Below are 22,375 nucleotides of genomic sequence, written 5' to 3' on the forward strand. Positions count from 1 at the left end.
AGTTATATTTGAACGGTGAACATGTACTGTCTGGTTACCACTTTGTTCACCTAACTCCTACTGCGAAATGCGTAGAACGAGAAAGTGTTAAAGTCTGAAAAGCTAACAACAGCTGAATGAGAAATTTAGCATTATGATTTTGGCCATCAGTTAGATTACTTTATCTCAGTATTATTAGTAATGGTAATAATAAGAATAGAAACGGAATTAGTATTAGAAATAATAATACTAATAGTAATAATTGTAGTGGTAAAATTAGTAATACTAATAGTAATGGTAAATTTAATATTAGTAATAGCGATAATGGTAATGGTGATAATTGTAATAGTAATAGTAATAATTTTAACATTAGTCTTACGTGTACTGCGAAAAGCGCAGAACGAGAAAGTGTTAGTGTGAAGAGCTAACCACAGCTGAACGAGAAATTTAGCATTACCGATCCTGATTTTTGTCATCAGTTAGATTACTGCATCACTAATATTAGTAATAGTAATAATAGTAGTTAAAGTAATAATGAAGTGTTACTGCTGATGTAACTGCTGATAGCTGACTTTAACGAGAGAAGTCTTTCCTCAATCGATATCATCAACGTTTGGTTTGAAATCTGGCCCCTTCTGACCTGTTGAATTCAGTTCAACAGCGCCCAATTCTGCTTCAAGAAGGTGAAGTTCCTCTTCTTCGAGACTTCGCATCTCTTCTTCGTGTTTTCTTTGCGCTTGCTCAAGCTGCAGCTGAAGTTTTCTTTTCTCGAGCTGCATGCGTTTTTTGACATCTTCTTGTCGTTCGTTTTGCCTCATTTGAATCATCGCTTCACGTTCTGCGTCATGATATGACTTGTTGAAAGCTCCTTTAGCGGAACAAAGAGAGTTGTCCCTTAGCTGATCCTTTTCGATTGATTCATGCTGATTTACATCAGTGTCGCCAGACGACTGTACGTTTGTTGCTGTCTTTGAGACTCCAATACCTTCATCATCCTGAACAGAGGTGAAGGACACAATAGATTCTTTTCCCAATCGAACTGTTTTGCTCGACTCTGTTTCAGTAGCCGTTCGATGTTGCATAAGCTTCTAAATTGTGTCTATGCTGCTCTAACTGGTAACGATTTTCATCCGTTCGTCTTTTTACGTCTTTGGAGAACTCCGTTTCCTTGAATGTTTCGTCCACTTTGTCCAGTAACTTCTGTAACTTTTCCTCTTCAGCGAAGTAGTTGTTCAATTCTTGACGAATGTGTGAGACGGTAGTTTCCCTTAAGTAGGCGGAATACGTCTTCCCGTCTTTCTCATCTTTGAGTACTCCTGGTTAACTTTCAAGAACGCTTTCACTGCTGCTTCATCGTCTTTCCGCATTTTCTCATAATGTTGTTTTGCTAACTCATCGGTTTCTCGCGGATCCCATGGGAAACTGCCATCCCTTTTCCAGGGGATAGGAATTGCAATCATTCCAGGCCTTGACCTGTATCTCTTGAAGTGGTATTGGTATGGGCGTGGCCCTGTCGTCATTGAGGTTGATGAATCATTTGGAGCTAGAGAAGTGGATTGAGTTGACATAGCGCTCACACTCGGCTTCGTATTGATAAACTTTTTGAACATTTTGAAATAACAACAATGATTTTCAATGATAAACTTCTGATTTTCGAGTAATTCTGCCAACGAATTAGTCTGCTCAGAAAAATAAATCAAGCAATGCAAAGGTTTTCAATCTCAATTGTTCAAAATTATTCGATTTCGACGTCCGGGTCGGCGGACCAAAATGTTATTGCTGATGTAGAAAACCACTAAAGTGAATTACACCGTTACGCAGCCTGGTTCGTTAAAAGAATGATTTGAAAGGACTGTGTTTTAAGTAAGTATCTTCTATAGAGTTAACCTCAACACTTCTTAGTGCCGACTGTTCTTTATGACAGCAATGGATGTTCTAAACAATTGTATACACATGATATTTACATTCAACAGGATCCAATATAACAAAAATTCATTCACGCAAGTCAAAAGTAAAAATTACGCAACAATTAAAGGTCGCAATGTTCCATTTGATAAATAAAGTCTCTAAAACTTCCAAAGTGACTTGAGCTATACCACCAACAACAGAGAACAGCATCATTAGCGTTATGTAACTAATTATGAACATTAAGAAGACTAAATAGTGGAAATACTGAATAAACATTTAGTAAACAAATGTCTTTGACCATCGTTTCATGCTCTGAGGTTCATAGTCATATTTATAAATAAAATGCAATTGTAATGTTGAAAAATAGGGGAACTATTTAATTTAATGCTCTGGTGAAAATAATAGGCTAAAACAGAATATGTTATAAACATTAGGAAAGCACAACGAGATTCATATCTATATTAAATCGTAATCATTCCTTGTTAAACTAATATAATCAGCTTTGGAAATGAAAGTAAAGCTTTGGGATAACTTATTGGACTGCTTTCTGCTTTGTCTGAGCAATACACATTCAACACAAAGCATGTACATATGACAACTCAAATTTAGCACTATTTGAAGGAAATTTTATAAATTGTAAATTGTTTTTATCGTAAAATACAAATTATATAAATTGTAAATTGTTCTATTATAAATTGTTTTTATCGTAAAATACAAAATAAAAATTTTACTTGGCATCTAAATGATAGCTAATGAGGTTGAATACACTAGGGGGCATCTCTGTTAGCTGTAATGCTTACAATGGTTGCTGTTCGAAATGTAGCAGACAAAAAATATCAGATATTTTGGCGATAACAGCTAAAAATCAGGTTTCCGCCGTACGCCAGCACTTCCAAAACATTCAAGAAAACTAGCACATGGGAGTGGCACCATGATGTAGGACTCGTCCCAGGGAGTGTGCCAACCCCCCTTTTAGGGTCCTAACTCTTTGACCTTGAGGGATATCTTGGGTCAAGGTTTGCGTCTTAACGGTTTTTTTAGACAAATCTGCACGTTTTAGGGGATTTATACACAGCATTACGGCATAGGTTGAATTAGCAGCATTAGCACGATAGACTTAACTCTTGTAAGCACATAATTAGTAGTGAGAAGCATTAAAATTAGTTTTAAACAAACAAAATTGCCGGTTTTCTGAACTAATCTTCGACATTTCATGAAATAAAGCCATTTCGGTTTCAGCTTTAAGTTAAGGTAAAAATAAGCAGTAAATGAAGCTAAGCTGAAAGAGTCTTTCGGTTGGGCAAAGTTAGAGTTTAGGTTTCACAGTTAAATTTTCTGATCGCAACATAGCCGGTCCAGTTTTTGGTTATATTCAGAAATAATTAATTTGCGATCACTATCAACTGGTACCAATTTGACAATTGCCCTTTTGTAGGTTCTATTGGCTGTCCTGGCCATTGCAACTCTAGATTTGTTGTCATCTCCAGTGAACACTTCTACAATTTGTCCAAATGGATAGTTGAATGGTTGTACGTCGTTTTCAATAAGCCAGACAAAATCTCACATTTAGAATGGTGAGTTCTTCTTTTGATCATTTGCTCCTCTGCTGCAACGATAGTAAGTATTCTGACATCCATCTGTTCGAGATATCAGTCAGTTGCTTCCGTTGATCTCTGAATAGTTGCCTGTAGCTGGCTGGCTCATCAGAGAAGAAAAGGTTCGGCCAAGTTACGTTCAGGTGTCCTACGAGGAAATGATTCGGTGTTAATGCTTCGAGGTCTCCACTCACTGCTGTTATCGGACGATTGTTCATCAATTGTTCGACAATGCAAAGTGTTGTGCGGAGTGAATCGTCCTTCATTGGCTGTCCTTTGAGGACATTTTACAAAGCTTTTTTTGCAAGACCTGACAAGTCTTTCCCAAACACTAACAAAATGGGGTGCTGCTGGAGGATTGAAAGACCATTTGATACTTTTCTCGGCCGGCTGATTAGTGATTGCCTCCTCTTTTGTCAGTACCCACAAAATTTGTACCGTTGTCAGACAGTATTATTTTAGGCTTCCCTCTTCTAGCTTTGAATCTATGCACAACGTCCAGGCAGGCTGCTGTGTCTAAGCTATCAAGTTCCAAGTGAATAAGCATACCCATTTTTTGTTCCTTCTGAAGAGCTTGACTTCTAGAGCTCCAAAGTAGTTTACATCGCAGTTTGTGAACGGTCGCACTCGAGCCGCAACTCCGCTTTGAGGTAGATCACTCATCTGGGGTAAAATTGCACTGGCATTTCTGCTGCACGTGACGCAATTGTAATTCATTGATCTGAGAGCATATCGTAGCACAATAATTCAAAATCGTCTTTGAATCATGGTGCGGAGATACTCAACGCCTTCATAATTGTACAGCTGATGTTCATGATTGAGATAAAGCTCAACCACCCGATGATGACAGCTCAAAACGATAGGATGTTTCGACTCGAAATCCATCTTAGCTCTCCGTAATCGTCCTTTAGCTCGTAGAACACCTTCGGCATCAATGAAAGGAGCCAAAGTAGCAATTTCAGTGTTGTAAGAAATTTCCTGTCCTGATAACAAAACTTTCTTCTCGTTTGGAAAAGATAGTTGATTTGGCTTTTGACAAAAGTTCTTTCAAATTTGCATCCTTATTCGTTTTCCACCTAAAGATGTTAGCAACAGTTGGGCGTAATAGTCTAAACTGACTGAAACGTTGCCAGTGAACAACTGTCTCTTTTAACTTCTCGTTAACAAAACATAAATGTTCCTTTAAGTAGTTTCTTTAACCAGTCCGGTCCTTCGATCGAGTCACTGTTGCTTAGTTCTTCAAAACTTATTCCACGAGTGCCGAGGTTGCTTGGATTCTCTATCCTTGTATGTGATGCCACTCTCTTGTTGGCAAAAAATGTTGCTGGATCGTATTCACTGGATCACGGTAGTTGAGTCCGACCACATGAACACTTTGTTTAAACGATGTCCTTTTAGCGCATACATGGGTTTTAATTTGGGTATCGTATGGTGCTTCACGGGCGCGACTTTAGCTTTACCAATAATAAATGATACATCACGTTCTTGAGCTGAATCTTCACTCGATACCACCGTGGTACTTCAAACGGCTCTCCCGCGTTGAGCTCAGATACCCAAAAGTTGTCATTTAGATCGTTGCTGAAGTTTAAGGATTAATCTGCCTCGAATAACGAAATGCGCTAAAAATGCCAAAGGATCAAATACACTTGACACTACTGATCAGACTTTTGCGTCCAATTCGGTATTAGCTCGAAATTGACTTAGTACTATTACTAAGTAGTAATAGTACTATTACTAATAGTAGTAATAGTAGTAGTATTATTAGCAGTGATAGTAATACGAGCAGCAATAATTATAGTAGTAATATTAAGGATGATCATATGCAATGAATACGAATAGTACTATTAATAAATGCGCCCATCATTCATCCCAAGCAACTTCATCCGCTACATCGCAACTCAAAATAGCAGTTGTTGAAATAGTACAGGCCGGGTATGGGGCGACGTACCGTTTCTCGTTCTTGCAACACTTGAACAGAGCCCACCAACAGAAACGTTGTTACTCGTTATCATCTGACTAACTCAATAAACGTTTTAATGAAAAAAATTATTCGCCCACCAATTAAATAAATCTTCTGCTGATAGGTTTCCCCTAGCAATTAGTTTTCCAATATACCCCCTTTAAAGTCTTATTGTCAATTTAAAACTTCTTACCCTTTCAAATAAACATTAACACCATCAATAAATAGGAATGTTCAACACTATCTACATAATTTACACAAACACAACAATAATTTAAACAACTACGACTCCAAGATAAGAAAAACCAACCAAATCGATCAAAATTAGCACGCAGTTGGTCAAATACCAGCCGTAAACTGCTAATCCACTAATTTCAGTCATAAAGCTGAACATGACAATTAAAAAGAATAGTTGAAAGAAGAACTGGAATTGATGTTACCTTTTTTTGCACATCAGAGATGTATTTTGATATAGCACTAGTGCAAGGTATAATGTTTCGAGGATTCTTATAACTGAGGAATTCATAAATGTGGAGTTCCTTGTATGATATGCACTATACAACTTTAACCTCCAAAAACAAGTCGAAGCCTTATTGAATTGATTATAAGCAAAATGGAATATATCATACTAATGCTCATAAATCGAAAAACTCGTATCTGGTGTCGAAATATGAGCTAATTAGATTCGTGTTTTTAACTGAAGCGAACAATGTTGAACATGTGCTACTCTAGTATATTGAATTGATGTCCTATTTGAATAATTATTTGCTATATTATGAACGTATTTAACAAACGTATATCATCGTACATCACGTACATCGTTGTCAATTGTTTATTGGGCAAACTGAAAAAGAAGATCGGTCTGATCTCGTTATTTGTCCACGTTGCTTGTTTATTTACAACTAGTGATAATAGTAATAGTAATACTAATAATAGAAATAGTAATAATAGAAATAGTAATAATAGTAATAGAAATAGTAATTATGTTAATAGTTATAGTAATAATAGTAATAGTAATAGTAATAATAGTAATATTAATAGTAATAATAATAGTAATGTAATTGTAAGAATATTAATAGCAATAGTACTAAATTAATAGTAATAATAGTGGTAATAGTAGTAATAATAGTAGTAATATTAGTAGTATTATTAGCAGTAATAGTAGTAGTAATAATTGTAGTTTTTATAGTAGTTATAATAATAGTAAGAATAGCAGTAAGAATAGTAGTAATAATTATAGTAGTAATAGAGAGAGAGAGAGAAAGACTTAATTCCCGATTAAGGGCCAATAAATAAGAATCAATGAAATTCTTTTCTACTATTTAATATTTAGAGCTCGTACAAGTGGGGCAATTGCAACAAACAAACCATGAGCATCGAAAACAGGGATTGAAAAATGGAATGATGGATTCAAAATGTTCAACAATCTTGTTTATCTTGAAGTAGTCATCATCGATTATCCCATGGCGATAGAAAAAGTTAATCATGTTAATTGACCGTTCGTAGAAAGATCCAGGGGCTACTTACGTTAGAGTTTAAACTTGTTTCTTCATCTTCTCGTCACACCCAGAGATAAAACTTCAACATTATCACAGAAGTCGCTCAATAGCTTCCTTTGAGCCTAGAGAATGAACAGTCGGCAGTCCTCAACTTGGATTCGAAAGGCCATCGGTAGGATTTTATGTGTGAGAAGAGTGTCCAAGTAGTTCCTAGAATTCCCGTAAACCCATCTCAAGCACTTTTCTTGGATATTCTCGAAAGCCCTGAGGTCTGCAAGGGACAAGCAACAGATTTGAGAGCCATAGGTATGAGGAGTATTGGAACAACATAGGCGAAATAGAGCTTGTACTTGATATGTGATGGAGTGCTCCAAGCTATAGTATTTTTAAGCTTGTAGAAAGCTCTGCGGCTATTGGTGAATTTACATTGAGTATGCTTGTTCCATTTAAACTTTCTGTTGACGTAAACTCCGAGATCCTTCACACTCTCTTGTTGGGGAATTGTGATGTTGGCGTACTCTAACATGGGCTCGACAGTCCCAAAAGAAATACATAGGCTCTTTTTCGCGTTGACTAACGTCCCGTTTGCTTGATTCCAATTGTAGAAACGCACAAGATCATCATTGAAATTCAAAGAGTTGAAAACTAATTTCGCGTCATCAGCAAATAACCATATAATACTGTCCAGAAGAGTACACGGCAGGTCGTTGTTAAAAATCAAGAAGAGCAGGGGCCCAAGTACTAAACCCTGGGGTACGCCACTCAAAACTCTTGTGTGCATCGAAGAAAACCCGTTGATTCGTACTGCTTGAAATCTTCCGAGGAGGTAACTTTCAAAGAAGGAAACAAAATTCGAGTCCAGACCAATTTTACGGAGATATTGAGAATAATATGTCTCCCTTGTTAAGATAGAGGTAGTTGACATATTCTAGAACCTGACAAATAGTAGATTTCTTAGACTGGAAACCATACTGTCTCGGATAATTCTTATTCTTGAGTAGATGAATAAACTTATGGAGTAACTTTTCGAATATCAATGAGATCTTAGGCAGCAGACTAATTGGATGGTAATTGGTGATGTCGTTCCGGCAAGCTCCTTTGTGAATAGGTTTAATAAATGAAGACTTCCATATTTCGGGGAATTGGCAATTCAGGATTATGCAATTGAAGACGACCCGGAACAATGTTGCAAAAAGAACGGAGCATTTCTTCAATAGTCCATTTGGGAACTCATCATGGGTGTCATAGGTGCAAGCGGTGCTGTTCAAAATTACTTGAAGAATATCAGAGTCGGTAAATGAGCCACAGAAATCGTTGAAGAAAATAAGACTTTGCCTGTCATCTGGTATCCTTGTATCGTACGAGTTGGTGTTGAAACTCGAAGCAAAAAAATCGTTGAAAGCATTTGCAACGTCAATCCATGAACCTAGTTTTGAAGTACCGGAAAACATTGGATGGGGAAGATTTTTTTCCTTGAAGCTTTCGATGAATTTGAAGCAAGAATCCAGGTTGGAAGTAACTTTCCCAGATATGTAGAGCACTTTGTCTAATTCCAAGGATTTCTCAAGGGTGTCTTCGAGGTTACGCACGACATAATGACCAGAATGATACTTTCTCTTGCTAGTTGCCAGTTTATTCAAAGTATGCACAGTATGGGATGAGTAGTAGGTTGGCAGGGACGCCCTTTTTCTGGTTACGCTCCGGAATGACTGTTTGACACTAACATGCAGATGGTGGTAAGAAATCGGCGATCGTGTCCGCAGAAGGATAGTTGGGGAAGGTGTAACTTTGCCATCGTGAGCAAAAAGTGACAATGCCTGGCTCAGTAAACGCATAATTTCGGATTCTTAAAGAGGAGGGTGAGGACTTTGTGTATATCTTTGCTGATATGGGAGCATGATCTGAGAACGGAGTGAGTGGGAGGACGTGGCAGTCAAAACAGCCAGTGATAGATGAGGACTCGATTGGCTTCCCGATTGGCTCGAGCCTTCAGGGGACTACCCCCACGGCGGAAAGCGAAGAATGCAGAAATGCGAAGAACAAGTACGAGCGAAAAGGGGGGGTGCCAGAGCCCGACAGCTCTCGAGGCCTAGGCCAGACTGTCGGGCGAAGACCTCCTATCAAACCCGACTGTGGAGCCGCCGACCGCAGCGGAAAGAAGGCGACAAGGGATGCCCGCCACCGGAGATCCCACGTGAAGCAGGCTGTGGCATTTTGAAGAAAAATGCCATGATGGCAAAGAGGAAAACATCGTTTTTGGGAGCGGAGGAGCGAGACAGACCAGAATGTTGGGTACGAGAATTGGCTTAAAGGAGGACATCGAAGCACGCCTGAAGCGAGGCTACATGGCCTGGAGCAAACTTCGCCGCTGGTTCTGGCGATCCAGCCTCACGAAGAGAACGAGAGCAGTAATTGTCCAAGCAGTGGTTGAGTCAACTCTTCTTTTCGACAGCAGCACGAGACCATGGGACACGACGAGCATAAGAAAACTGCAGAGCATGGTTGATAAATGCTACAGGTCAGTGTGGAAAAATGGACGAGGCCTGCCACTGAAACGCATGCAAGAAGAACATGTCAACATGTATGGTGTCCGTCGAGAGCTTGAGATCGTTGGTGTGAGAACCAAAATAGAGAAGAGGGCGCTCGAACGCGTTGGCCACATCTTGAGAATGCCAGACGAACGCATGGTGAAGAGAGTTGTCTTGGGGCAATGGGACGAGCCCACGAAGGAGGGTGGCAAACTACGCGGAGGAACAATAGCGTACTGGAGAAGATTGGCATCCGAAGCAGGAGTGGATTGGACCGACCTTGAGAACCTCACCCAAGACCGGAAGAGATGGCGAAAGACAATTGCGGAAAGAGTACAACACCTCCAAGAATGGGACGACAAAATGAGCCTGTCTGCAAGGGGCGAACCCAAACCGCTGAGAAGCCAACGCGGAGAAAACAGTGACGAAACGAGCTTCATCTGCAGATGGAAAGGTTGCGGCAGGGTATGTGCCACAGCAGGTGGCCGAGTACAGCACGAGCGGAGAATTCACAGAAAAGCTACGGCAATATTCTCGTGCCGGACCTGCAACAGAACGTTTAACGAACGCAGCCTCCTCACCAACCACAGCAAGACGTGCACCGGGTCAGAAAAGGCAGCGTGTGAGAAGTGTGGCAAAGAAATGATTAAAACGAGTTTGCGAGTCCACAAACAAAAACACTGCAAAGCTCCAAGACGAGACGAAGCGAGCCAGTCCGACTGTACAGAGGCGAAGAGAATGGAACGAGACGATAGCCGAGAAAAGACCACGAAAGAGACGAAAGTACCCTGTGAGGTATGCGGCAAAGCAATAACAAGAAGCAACATCGCGAGGCATCGACGACGGTGGCATCCGGGCCAAGCCCCAAAGGCGTAACGGCCAGAACAGAACAGAACAGATAGATAAGGGGACGAGAATGTTGTCGAGGGAGTTGCCACGGTTGTGCGTGGAGCTGAGAATACTAGTGCACAATTCATAGTCATCCAAGATGTTTAAAGAGCTAGTTTCTCTCGCAGATGAAGAGCTGAAAGTCGACCAATCAGTTTTCGGAAAGTTAAAATCACCAAGAAGGCATATATGGCGGTATTCAAATGAAATATTTTCATTAAAATTCAGGAGAAAAGTCGAGCCATGATGAAGAACGCTAGCCAAGCATGTAGTTGTGACCTCATACTGACTACCTTGTGGGAACAGATAGACCAAAATGAAGAGTGCGAGACGATCGTCAACTTTGATCATGGCTGAATTGCAAAAGTCGACGTTACTTATAACAGGATTGCCAAGGAACTCCGCACATGATGTGTTAGAGGTGTTCTGCAAAATCAGAGTCCCGCCATGTCGACCTTGTATGCGGTCTTGTCTACCAATAACTGAAAACGATCCCCCAGCTGACAAGTCACTGTTTTCAAGCGTCGTATCTAGCCATGTCTCAGTGAGAAAAGCAAAGTGTTGTTGGAGTTTATGCAGGAGGGCTGTGAGGTCAGCTTGTTTTCCTAGCGATACCATTCCTCGACAGTTCAGAAGAAGAAAACAAACGTAAAAGTCATTAGCTAGTCAATTGTCTTTAATTTGCTTTGCTAGAACATCTGGTGCTTTGGAGTGGTCCAAAACTGTGTTCCCATGACAAAGTTTCATGTTCAAAATTTCATCTCGTGTTTTGGGGATGCCTAGATTTGATAGCTTGAAACGCAAATTGAGCAGCTGTTTCTCCAGGGCTCGTTTTTCCGGAGTTAGCATTGGTTTCAGAAAGAACTTGGTGTTCTTCAGCATATAAGACTTCGACAGCGCCATCCGTTTGTCCCATTGACTTTGGAAAGTTACTACTACTGGTCTGGGCTTATGATCGAGAGTGAACTTGCCAATTCGGTGGACGTCTTCGATGGAGCAAATGGACGGATCTACTTTTTCAATCAATTTTTTGCTGTAGTAAGGTCTTTTTCTAGTCTTTCGGAGGACTTCAACGTTGGCTCATGTTCGTCGATCCCAAATACTAGTATTGAGCGGTCGGAATTCGAGTTTTCGAGAAGTTTTGGTGTCACTGCAGGCGGTTCAGGTGGGCGAGGCTTGGGTTTCGACAGTTCAACTTTGATGTTTTCGACCTCTGATGAAGACGAATTGACCACGGACTTTATCTCCGTCAATTCACGTTTGATCTCGTTAATGGATGTGAAATTTTTCTTCAGCTCGTCAACGCTTTCATGAAGTTTCCGGACTTCGTCAACTTTGGGAGATGACAGGGAGAGTGCTTCTTTAGCTGGACATTCACAAGACTCACAAAGCCAAACGAATCCTTGAACTTTTTTCAAGTGAGTTAACAGAGCTGCTGGAACAGAAGTACATTTTAGGTGGAACCACAAGTCACACCTCTGGCATTGTAGAGCACCATGTCCATCACCTTTGACCTGCAGTGCGCAATGACCGCATGGGTCCCTAATGGAGTTTGATCTAGGAGGCATTTCAAAGTTAAGTCCCGAAGTCGAGATCTCGTTGCCCTCGAAACATTTAAGTCTCAAGGACGCAGAAAACCCAACAAAGAACAACAATGAACTAACCTCAAGTCTTCGTTGGGTGACTTTCTACTTGTGCTTTCTTTCTTTACTTGGAAGATGGGCGTTTCCGATAATCACGCTTCCTCTGGGCTAAGCAACGAAGGTCTTTCGAGTTATTTAGAACGGTTGAAAGAAATTTCGATTCCAAGTAAGCTGGTGGATGGACACGACCAATATCTTCAACAATAGAATTATCTCTCCGTTTTCGAGTGGAAAGCAAACGGTTCCTGGTGTCGATGGTCACTACTTGAGAATTCCTTAGTTGCTCCAGCATGTTAGGAGCCGAGGATCTCGCGGTGTAAACAATAGCAGCTAGTCGAGGCTTGAATTGTTCGATGAGACTCAATAACTTGTCAATGCGACAAGCCCGATTATTGTTCGAAGGATGTTTGGTGAGGGTATTGTTAATATATCGTGCCAGATAACATTGTTGAACTTTTTGGATAACGTACCTTTTTGCAGAAGATATTGCAGTCTTTTAAGGGGCTTACGTGACCAGGGTTTGAAACTCAGTCCAGGGACTGCGAAACAGAATCGTCACAGAAACCTCTTCAGCCCGTAGGGAGCAGCGTCGATGGCGTTTCGTAAAGAGCTGGCGCTCACAATGAAGACCATTCAGAAGTAGAAATTCAAAATACTCTGAAATTACACGTGATAAACTTATCAAATTTTTCTATTTAATAAGTTTATCACAACAATTAGGCATATGATTATCATTAATAATAATGATAATCATATGCCAATGAATACCAATAGTACTAATAATGAATACGCGCCTCATTTATCCCAAGCAACTTCATCCGCTACATCGTAACTCAGAATATCATTTGTTGAAATAGTACAGGCCGGGTATGGGGGACGTACCGTTTCTCGTTCTTGCAACAATCAACAGAGCCCACCAACAGAAATGTTGTTACTCGTGATCATCTGAATAACTCAATAAACGTTTTAATGAAAACAATTATTATTTTACCCACCAATTAAATAAATCCTTTGCAGATATGTTTCCCCCTAGCGATTTTTTTTTCTAATATACCCCCTTTGAAGTCTTATTGTCAAATTAAAACTTCTAACCCTTTCAAATAAACATCAACACCATCTATAAATATGAACGTTCAACACTATCTACAAAATTTTTACAAACACAACAATAATATAATATACATAAACGATATCAGACAGATAAAGACATCCGAATATGAGCTTTTACAATATGCAGACGACACAGTCATTCTATATTGTGATCAAAGTCTTGAAAAAGCGTCCAAGAGACTAGAAACTGCAATCCATGAGGTCTCATTCTTTGATCAGCATAAACTAAACTTAAATGCTAAAATATCCGATTATTTAGTTTTTTGTCGCAAACATCAAAACCAATTAACTCAGAAGCAGTCAATCGAAGTTCAAAACGAAACTTCAAGCTAAAACGTCAGTGAAATATCTGGGAGTGTATTTAGACCAGAATCTTTGTTTTCAAGAAGAGTTCAAAAGCATATTCTAGAAAATGGCTTGTGGTATAAAAACTATATTGGGCATTAAAAAGGGTTTGCCAATAAAAACGAGAATTAAACTTTTGAGTGTTCCAGTCACCTCCATTATTCGGCTACTTTACTTAGCGGTATATCAAAAAAGCTGATATCTTTAGAAAAACAACTAAGTTGGGCTGCTAAAACATGCTGTCACAGACGCAAATATGATACGTCCTCAGATTTGAAACTGAAACATGAGATACTCCCAGTTAGTTTCTTTCTAAAATTCAAAATCACAGTTTATTTCTACAAAATAAATCAAAACAAGATTACTCCATACAGAAAACTAGATTTTCCAAACTCTCAGATTATAAAACCAAAGCGTACCGGTTTGTGGTACCACCCTGTGCGGTCCAACTGCCAAATTTTCCAGAACTCAATTTTTCGTAATATTTGTGATTTATGGAACAATGTAGTACTTAATCAAATATCAAATGCAACAATACCAGTCTGAAGGCTTTCAAAAACCGACTAAAAGCCCATTTCTGGCCGAATTTAGGAAGGATTCAAAACAGATAGACTTCCATAGAAGGATTTTAGATTTGAACGTTTAATTTTTTCTGATTTATTTCTCTTGTTGAACTGATAAACTATCACTATCTTTGATAAATACTGACATACATTGCAAGATTGTATACTACTATGTCAACTTGGTAATTGAGTGTTCTTTTTTATATAAACAACTTCAACTCCAAAATAAAAAAACCAATCAAATCGATCAAAATTAGCACGCAGTTGGTCAAATACCAGCCGTAAACTGCTAATCCACTAATTTCAGTCATAAAGCTGAACGTGACAATTAAAAAGAATAGTTGAAAGAAGAACTAGAAATGATATTACCTTTATTTTCTCAGCAGATGTATTTTAATGCAGTACTAGTGCAAGGTATTATGTTTCAAAGATTATAACTGAGGAATTCATAAATTTTGAGTTCCTTGTTTGATATCCACTCCAAAAACAAGTCGAAGCCTTGAATTTTTTATAAGCAAAATGGAATATATCATACTAATGCTCATAAATCGAAAAACTCGTATCTGGTGTCGAAATATGAGCTAATTAGATTCGTGTTTTTAACTGAAGCGAACAATGTTGAACATGTGCTACTCTAGTATATTGAATTGATGTCCTATTTGAATAATTATTTGCTATATTATGAACGTATTTAACAAACGTATATCATCGTACATCACGTACATCGTTGTCAATTGTTTATTGGGCAAACTGAAAAAGAAGATCGATATGATCTCGTTATTTGTCCACGTTGCTTGTTTATTTACAACTATTCAGCAACGAAATTAATTCTTTCCTTTCTTTCTTTGTTTCTTTTTCTTTCTTTCTTTTTCTTTCTTTCTTTCTTTCTTTCTAGGTGTCAACGACATATTTGAATAAAACTGACATTTTATTGTTGATTAGCTTTAAGTCAAAAGACTAAAGCAAACAGTCGAATCAGAATATGAAGTTGCTTGACTTCGAAACGAGAGTTGAGAACTCTTGACATAACTTGGCGAAGATGGTCATAATCGTAAACGGAGAGAATTGCCGCAGCCGTAGCTGGAAATCGAATTTTCTAACCTGGAGTAGGGATAAGCAGTTTTACCGCAGTTGAGGTTGCGGTGAAACAACTGGAATCTTCGGATTTTGTTAAGCAACGGATTTTCCCAATGTAGAGAAAATCAATAGTCTCGCAAATAGTTTCAACGCAAATAGTGTCAAAAATTATTTTTGAGTTTCACGTATGATGTAGTATGTACCTAAATTGTTTGAAGATTTACCTTATTATGTTTCTTGAAGATAAACCTGTACAATTGCTAAATACTGCAAAAAAATAATTCTACTTGAAGTAATTATACTATTGAAGCAGATGTTAATATTCGTTTGTGTATAAAGATTCCTGCAAACCGGGTGTAGACCCGCCTAAGAGATCGCTAAATTTCGCTGAGGCAGAGATCTACGGAACTACTGGCCAGCAGAAATCTGGAGAACCATCTAGAGCTCAATTGATTAAAACTCCTCTCCTATACTTGAAATTATCTTTCCCCTTGAAATTCTTGCAGTGCTTTTTTCCCTAGGGTTGCTTGCTACCACAATGACTCAGAAATGAGTTCAACTGCTATTCATGTTGAGGCGGGAACTCGCAATGAGACAAGTGAAACAAACGGAGTCTCCAATCTCATCGCTCGTCTAGCTGGAAAAGGAACATCGTCAACCAAGGTTGAGGAAATGCAGATGAAATTGTCCAAAATGGGCGCGTCATTGGATGTTAATGTTGGCAGGGAAGTCACTTCATTTGTGGTTACGGGATTTAGCAAAGATTCCATCGAACACGCGAATATTGTCAGCGAAGTTGTAAACAGTTCGATTTTTGATGAAAACGCTATCACTAAAGAACGAGACGCGATTGTAACCGAAATTGATCGAAATATGGAAAATTTTCCTCAAATAACTATGGACTACTTGTACTCAGTGGCGTACGAGGGAACACCAATGAGCCAGTCCTTGACTGGATCTATCAAAAATATACAATCATTGAACCGAAAGGACATAATGTCTTTCATTAAAGGCAATTACAAGGCACCAAGGATGATTGTGACATCTGTTGGGGGAAAAGTGGACCTGGATAAGCTGGCAGAGGCTGCTGAGAAGAATCTTGGAGGCATCAATAACACATTTGAGAACACGCAAGACTATTGCAAGCCATGTAGATTCACAGCTATGGAGGTACGTAAATGCACTTGCTTTTGAATCCAAGTGGGGCATAGTATTCACAAATTGCTTTCAATTTGTTCAAAAGAATTGGATATTTACTGATTCCGAAACCAATGAACTCTTAACAGGAGTAACTTTGAGTTGTTGAAGAGTTGCAATTAGTGCAGCAAAGATTGAATCGAAATCTGGCCAAAATTGAGTGTAAACTGTTTTTCATCTGAACAGGAAAGAGCCTGCAACTTAAATCTTTTTGCAATCCGTCATTTTTTAAAATTTCCCCCGTGTGTGCTGCAGACTTTAGCAGATATCTGTTCCATAAAGTTCCATCAAGGGAAAATGAAGGTCATGTATGTCTAATGAGGTCTCGACTATCATGAATTATTCTACTACAAATCAATGCGCTTACGCAGTTAACGTCTCCAAAGCAAAAAGATACCCCGTGACGTTGCAGCCCATATATTTTCGAATGTGTTGGGGTGGGGTAGGGACCCGCCAGGTCTGAAAACAGTAAACTATAGTCAAATGTACGACACTTCATCCACCATCCCCCCTCTTCATCTACTACCCCAATAGTCAAATGTACGACACTTCATCCACCATCCCCCCTCTTCATCTACTATCTCAATAGTCAAATGTACGACACTTCATCCACCATCCCACCTGTTCATTTACTATCCCAATAGTCAAATGTACGACACTTCACCCACCATCCCCCCTGTTCATCTAATATCCCAATAGTCAAATGTACGACACTTCATCCACCATCCCCCCTCTTCATCTCTTATCCCAATAGTCAAATGTACGACACTTCATCCACCATCCCCCCTGTTCATCTACTATCTCAATAGTCAAATGTACGACACTTCATCCACCATCCCACCTGTTCATTTACTATCTCAATAGTCATATGTACGACGCTTCATCCACCATCCCCCTGTTCATCTACTATCCCAATAGTGAAATGTACGACGCTTCATTCACCATGCCCCCTCTTCATCTACTTTCCCAATAGTCAAATGAACGACGCTTCATCCACCATCCCCCTGTTCATCTACTATCCCAATAGTCAAATGCACGAAACTTCATCCACCATCCTCCCTCTTTATCTACTATCTAAATAGTCAAATGTACGACACTTCATCCAACATCCCGCCTGTTCATCTACTATTCCAATAGGCAAATGTACGACATTTTATCCACCACTCCCCCTGTTCATCTACTATCCCAATAGTCAAATGTACGAGGTTTCATCCAACATACCCCTGTTCATCTACTATTCCAATAGTCTAATGTACGACACTTCATCCACCATACCCCTCTTCATCTACTATCCCAATAGTCAAATCTACGAGGTTCATCCACCATCCCCCCTGTTCATCTACTATCCCAATAGTCAAATGTACGACACTTCATCCACCATCCCCCCTGTTCATCTACTATCTCAATAGTCAAATGTACGATACTTCATCCACCATCCCACCTGTTCATTTACTATCCCAATAGTCAAATGTACGACACTTCATCCACCATCCCCCCTGTTCATCTAATATCCCAATAGTCAAATGTACGACACTTCAACCACCATACCCCTCTTCATCTACCATCCTAATAGTCAAATGTACGAGGCTTCATCCACCATCCCCCGTGTTCATCTACTATCCCAATAGTCAAATGTACGGCACTTCATCCACCATACCCCTCTTCATCTACTATCCCAATAGTCAAATGTACGAGGCTTCATCCACCATCCCCCTGTTCATCTATCCCAATAGTCAAATGCACGACACTTCATCCACCATCCCCCCTGTTTATCTACTATCTCAATAGTCAAATGTACGACACTTCATCCACCATCCCCCCTGTTCATCTACTATTCCAATAGGCAAATGTACGACATTTTATCCGCCATCCCCCTGTTCATCTACTATCCCAATAGTCAAATGTACGACACTTCATCCACCATTCCCCGTCTTCATCTCCTATCCCAATGGTCAAATGTACGACACTTCATCCACCATCTCCCCTGTTCATCTACTATCCCAATAGTCAAATGTACGACACTTCATCCACCATCCCCCTGGTCATCTACCACCCCAATAGTCAAATGTACCACACTTCATCCACCATCCCCCCTCTTCATCTCTTATCCCAATAGTCAAATGTACGACACTTCATCCACCATCTCCCCTGTTCATCTACTATCCCAATAGTCAAATGTACGACACTTCATCCACCATCCCCCTGGTCATCTACTACCCCAATAGTCAAATGTACCACACTTCATCCACCATCCCCCCTCTTCATCTACTGTCCCAATAGTCAAATGTACGAGGCTTCATCCACCATCACCCCCCTGTTCATCTACTATCCCAATGGTCAAATGTACGACACTTCATCCACCATACCCCTCTTCATCTACTATCCCAATAGTCAAATGTACGAGGCTTCATCCACCATCCCCCCTGTTCATCTGCTATCCCAATAGTCAAATGCACGACACTTCATCCATCATCCCCACTGTTCTTCTACAATCCCAATAGTCAAATGTACGACGCTTCATCCACCATCCCCCCTGTTCATCTATCCCAATGGTGAAATGTACGACGCTTCATCCACCATGCCCCCTCTTCATCTACTATCCCAATAGTCAAATGTATGACGCTTCATCCACCATCCCCCTGTTCATCTACTATCCCAATAGTCAAATGTACGACATTTTATCCGCCATCCCCCTGTTCATCTACTATCCCAATAGTCAAATGTACGACACTTCATCCACCATCTCCCCTGTTCATCTACTATCCCAATAGTCAAATGTACGACACTTCATCCACCATCCCCCCGGTTCATCTACTACCCCAATGGTCAAATATACGACACTTCATCCACCATCCCCCCGGTTCATCTACTACCCCAATAGTCAAATGTACCACACTTCATCCACCATCCCCCCTCTTCATCTACTGTCCCAATAGTCAAATGTACGAGGCTTCATCCACCATCACCCCCCTGTTCATCTACTATCCCAATGGTCAAATGTACGACACTTCATCCACCATACCCCTCTTCATCTACTATCCCAATAGTCAAATGTACGAGGCTTCATCCACCATACCCCCTGTTCATCTGCTATCCCAATAGTCAAATGCACGACACTTCATCCATCATCCCCACTGTTCTTCTACAATCCCAATAGTCAAATGTACGACGCTTCATCCACCATCCCCCCTGTTCATCTATCCCAATGGTGAAATGTACGACGCTTCATCCACCATGCCCCCTCTTCATCTACTATCCCAATAGTCAAATGTATGACGCTTCATCCACCATCCCCCTGTTCATCTACTATCCCAATAGTCAAATGTACGACATTTTATCCGCCATCCCCCTGTTCATCTACTATCCCAATAGTCAAATGTACGACACTTCATCCACCATCTCCCCCGTTCATCTACTATCCCAATAGTCAAATGTACGACACTTCATCCACCATCCCCCCGGTTCATCTACTACCCCAATGGTCAAATGTACGACACTTCATCCACCATCCCCCCTCTTCATCTCTTATCCCAATAGTCAAATGTAGGACACTTCATCCACCATCCCCCCTGTTCATTTATTATCTCAATAGGCAAATGTACACTTCATCCAACATCTACTATCCCAATAGTCAAATGTACGACACTTCATCCAGCATACCCCCTCTTCATCTATCACAATAGTCAAATGTACGACACTTCATCCACCATCTCCCCTGATCATCTATCCCAATAGTCAAATGTACGACACTTCATCCACCATCCCCCCGGTTCATCTACTACCCCAATGGTCAAATGTACGACACTTCATCCACCATCCCCCCTCTTCATCTCTTATCCCAATAGTCAAATGTAGGACACTTCATCCACCATCCCCCTGTTCATTTATTATCTCAATAGTCAAATGTACGACACTTCATCCACCATCCCCCTGTTCATCTATCTCAATTGTCAAATGTACGACACTTTATCCACCATCCCCCTGTTCATCTACTATCCCAATAGTCAAATGTACGACGCTTCATCCACCATGCCCTCTCTTCTTCTACTATCCCAATAGTCAGATGTACGACACTTCATCCACAATCCCCCCTGTTCATCTACTATCTCAATAGTCAAATGTACGACACTTCATGCACCATCCCCCCTCTTCATCTACTATCCCAATAGTCAAATGTACGACTATTCATCCACCACCCCCCTGTTCATCTACTTTCCCAATAGTCAAATGTACGACGCTTCATCCACCATGCCGCCTCTTCATCTACTATCCCAATAGTCAAATGTACGACACTTCATCCACAATCCCCCCTGTTCATCTACCATCTCAATAGTCAAATATACGACACTTCATCCACCATCCCCACTGTTCATCTACAATCTCAATAGTCAAATGTACGACGCTTCATCCACCACCCCCCTGTTCATCGACTATCGCAATAGTGAAATGTACGACACTTCATCCACCATGCAGCCTCTTCATCTACTATCCCAATAGTCAAATGTACGACACTTCATCCACAATCCCCCCTGTTCATCTACTATCTCAATAGTCAAATGTACGACACTTCATCCACCATCCCCCCTGTTCATCTATTATCTCAATAGGCAAATGTACACTTCATCCAACACCCCCTTCTTCATCTCTTATCCCAATAGTCAAATGTACGACACTTCATCCACCATCCCCCTGTTCATCTATCTCAATTGTCAAATGTACGACACTTCATCCACCATACCCCTCTCCATCTACTATCCCAATAGTCAAATGTACGACACTTTATCCACCATCCCCCTGTTCATCTACTATCCCAATAGTCAAATGTACGACGCTTCATCCACCATGCCCTCTCTTCATCTACTATCCCAATAGTCAGATGTACGACACTTCATCCACAATCCCCCCTGTTCATCTACTATCTCAATAGTCAAATGTACGACACTTCATCCACCATCCCCCCTCTTCATCTACTATCCCAATAGTCAAATGTACGACTATTCATCCACCATCCCCCTGTTCATCTACTATCCCAATAGTCAAATGTACGACGCTTCATCCACCATGCCGCCCCTTCATCTACTATCCCAATAGTCAAATGTACGACACTTCATCCACAATCCCCCCTGTTCATCTACTATCTCAATAGTCAAATGTACGACACTTCATCCACCATCCCCACTGTTCATCTACAATCCCAATAGTCAAATGTACGACGCTTCATCCACCACCCCCCTGTTTCATCTACTATCCCAATAGTGAAATGTACGACTTTTCATCCACCATGCCCCTCTTCATCTACTATCCCAATAGTCATATGTACGACGCTTCATCCACCATCCCCCTGTTCATCTATCCCAATAGTCAAATGCACGACACTTCATCCACCATCCCCCCTGTTTATCTACTATCTCAATAGTCAAATGTACGACACTTCATCCCCCATCCCCCCTGTTCATCTACTATTCAAATAGGCAAATGTACGACATTTTATCCGCCATCCCCCCTGTTCATCTACTATCCCAATAGTCAAATGTACGACACTTCATCCACCATATCCCCTGTTCATCTACTATCCCAATAGTCAAATGTACGACACTTCATCCACCATCCCCCCTGTTCATCTACTAACCCAATAGTCAAATGTACCACACTTCATCCACCATCCCCCCTGTTCATCTCTTATCCCAATAGTCAAATATACGACACTTCATCCACCATATCCCCTGTTCATCTACTATCCCAATAGTCAAATAAACGACACTTCATCCACCATCCCCCTGTTCATCTATTATCTCAATAGGCAAATGTACACTTCATCCAACACCCCCTTCTTCATCTCTTATCCCAATAGTCAAATGTACGACACTTCATCCACCATCCCCCTGTTCATCTATCTCAATTGTCAAATGTACGACACTTCATCCACCATACCCCTCTCCATCTACTATCCCAATAGTCAAATGTACGACACTTTATCCACCATCCCCCTGTTCATCTATCCCAATAGTCAAATGTACGACGCTTCATCTACCATGCCCTCTTCATCTACTATCCCAATAGTCAGATGTACGACACTTCATCCA

General features: G+C 40.5%; 2 protein-coding genes across 3 annotated transcripts in view; one reads left to right on the top strand and one right to left on the bottom strand.

The window, feature by feature from the left end:
- LOC142336214 (uncharacterized) overlaps positions 1–12,712 on the bottom strand; it is a 352,380-nt gene extending 339,668 nt beyond the window's left edge. Inside the window, exon 1 of the mRNA XM_075384881.1 lies at positions 12,691–12,712. The gene's annotated coding sequence lies outside the window, so the exon portion shown is untranslated. The remainder of the gene's footprint in view (positions 1–12,690) is intronic.
- Positions 1–22,375, top strand: part of LOC142336215 (cytochrome b-c1 complex subunit 1, mitochondrial-like) — a 313,919-nt gene that overhangs the window by 201,725 nt on the left and 89,819 nt on the right. For both annotated transcript variants that reach the window (XM_075384885.1, XM_075384884.1), the window contains exon 3: positions 15,617–16,265. In XM_075384885.1, coding sequence (XP_075241000.1) covers positions 15,617–16,265 — 649 coding nt within the window. The remainder of the gene's footprint in view (positions 1–15,616; positions 16,266–22,375) is intronic.

This window comes from Convolutriloba macropyga, chromosome 3, assembly GCF_964194025.1.
Source record: "Convolutriloba macropyga chromosome 3, txConMacr16.3, whole genome shotgun sequence".
Taxonomy (NCBI): domain Eukaryota; kingdom Metazoa; phylum Xenacoelomorpha; order Acoela; family Convolutidae; genus Convolutriloba; species Convolutriloba macropyga.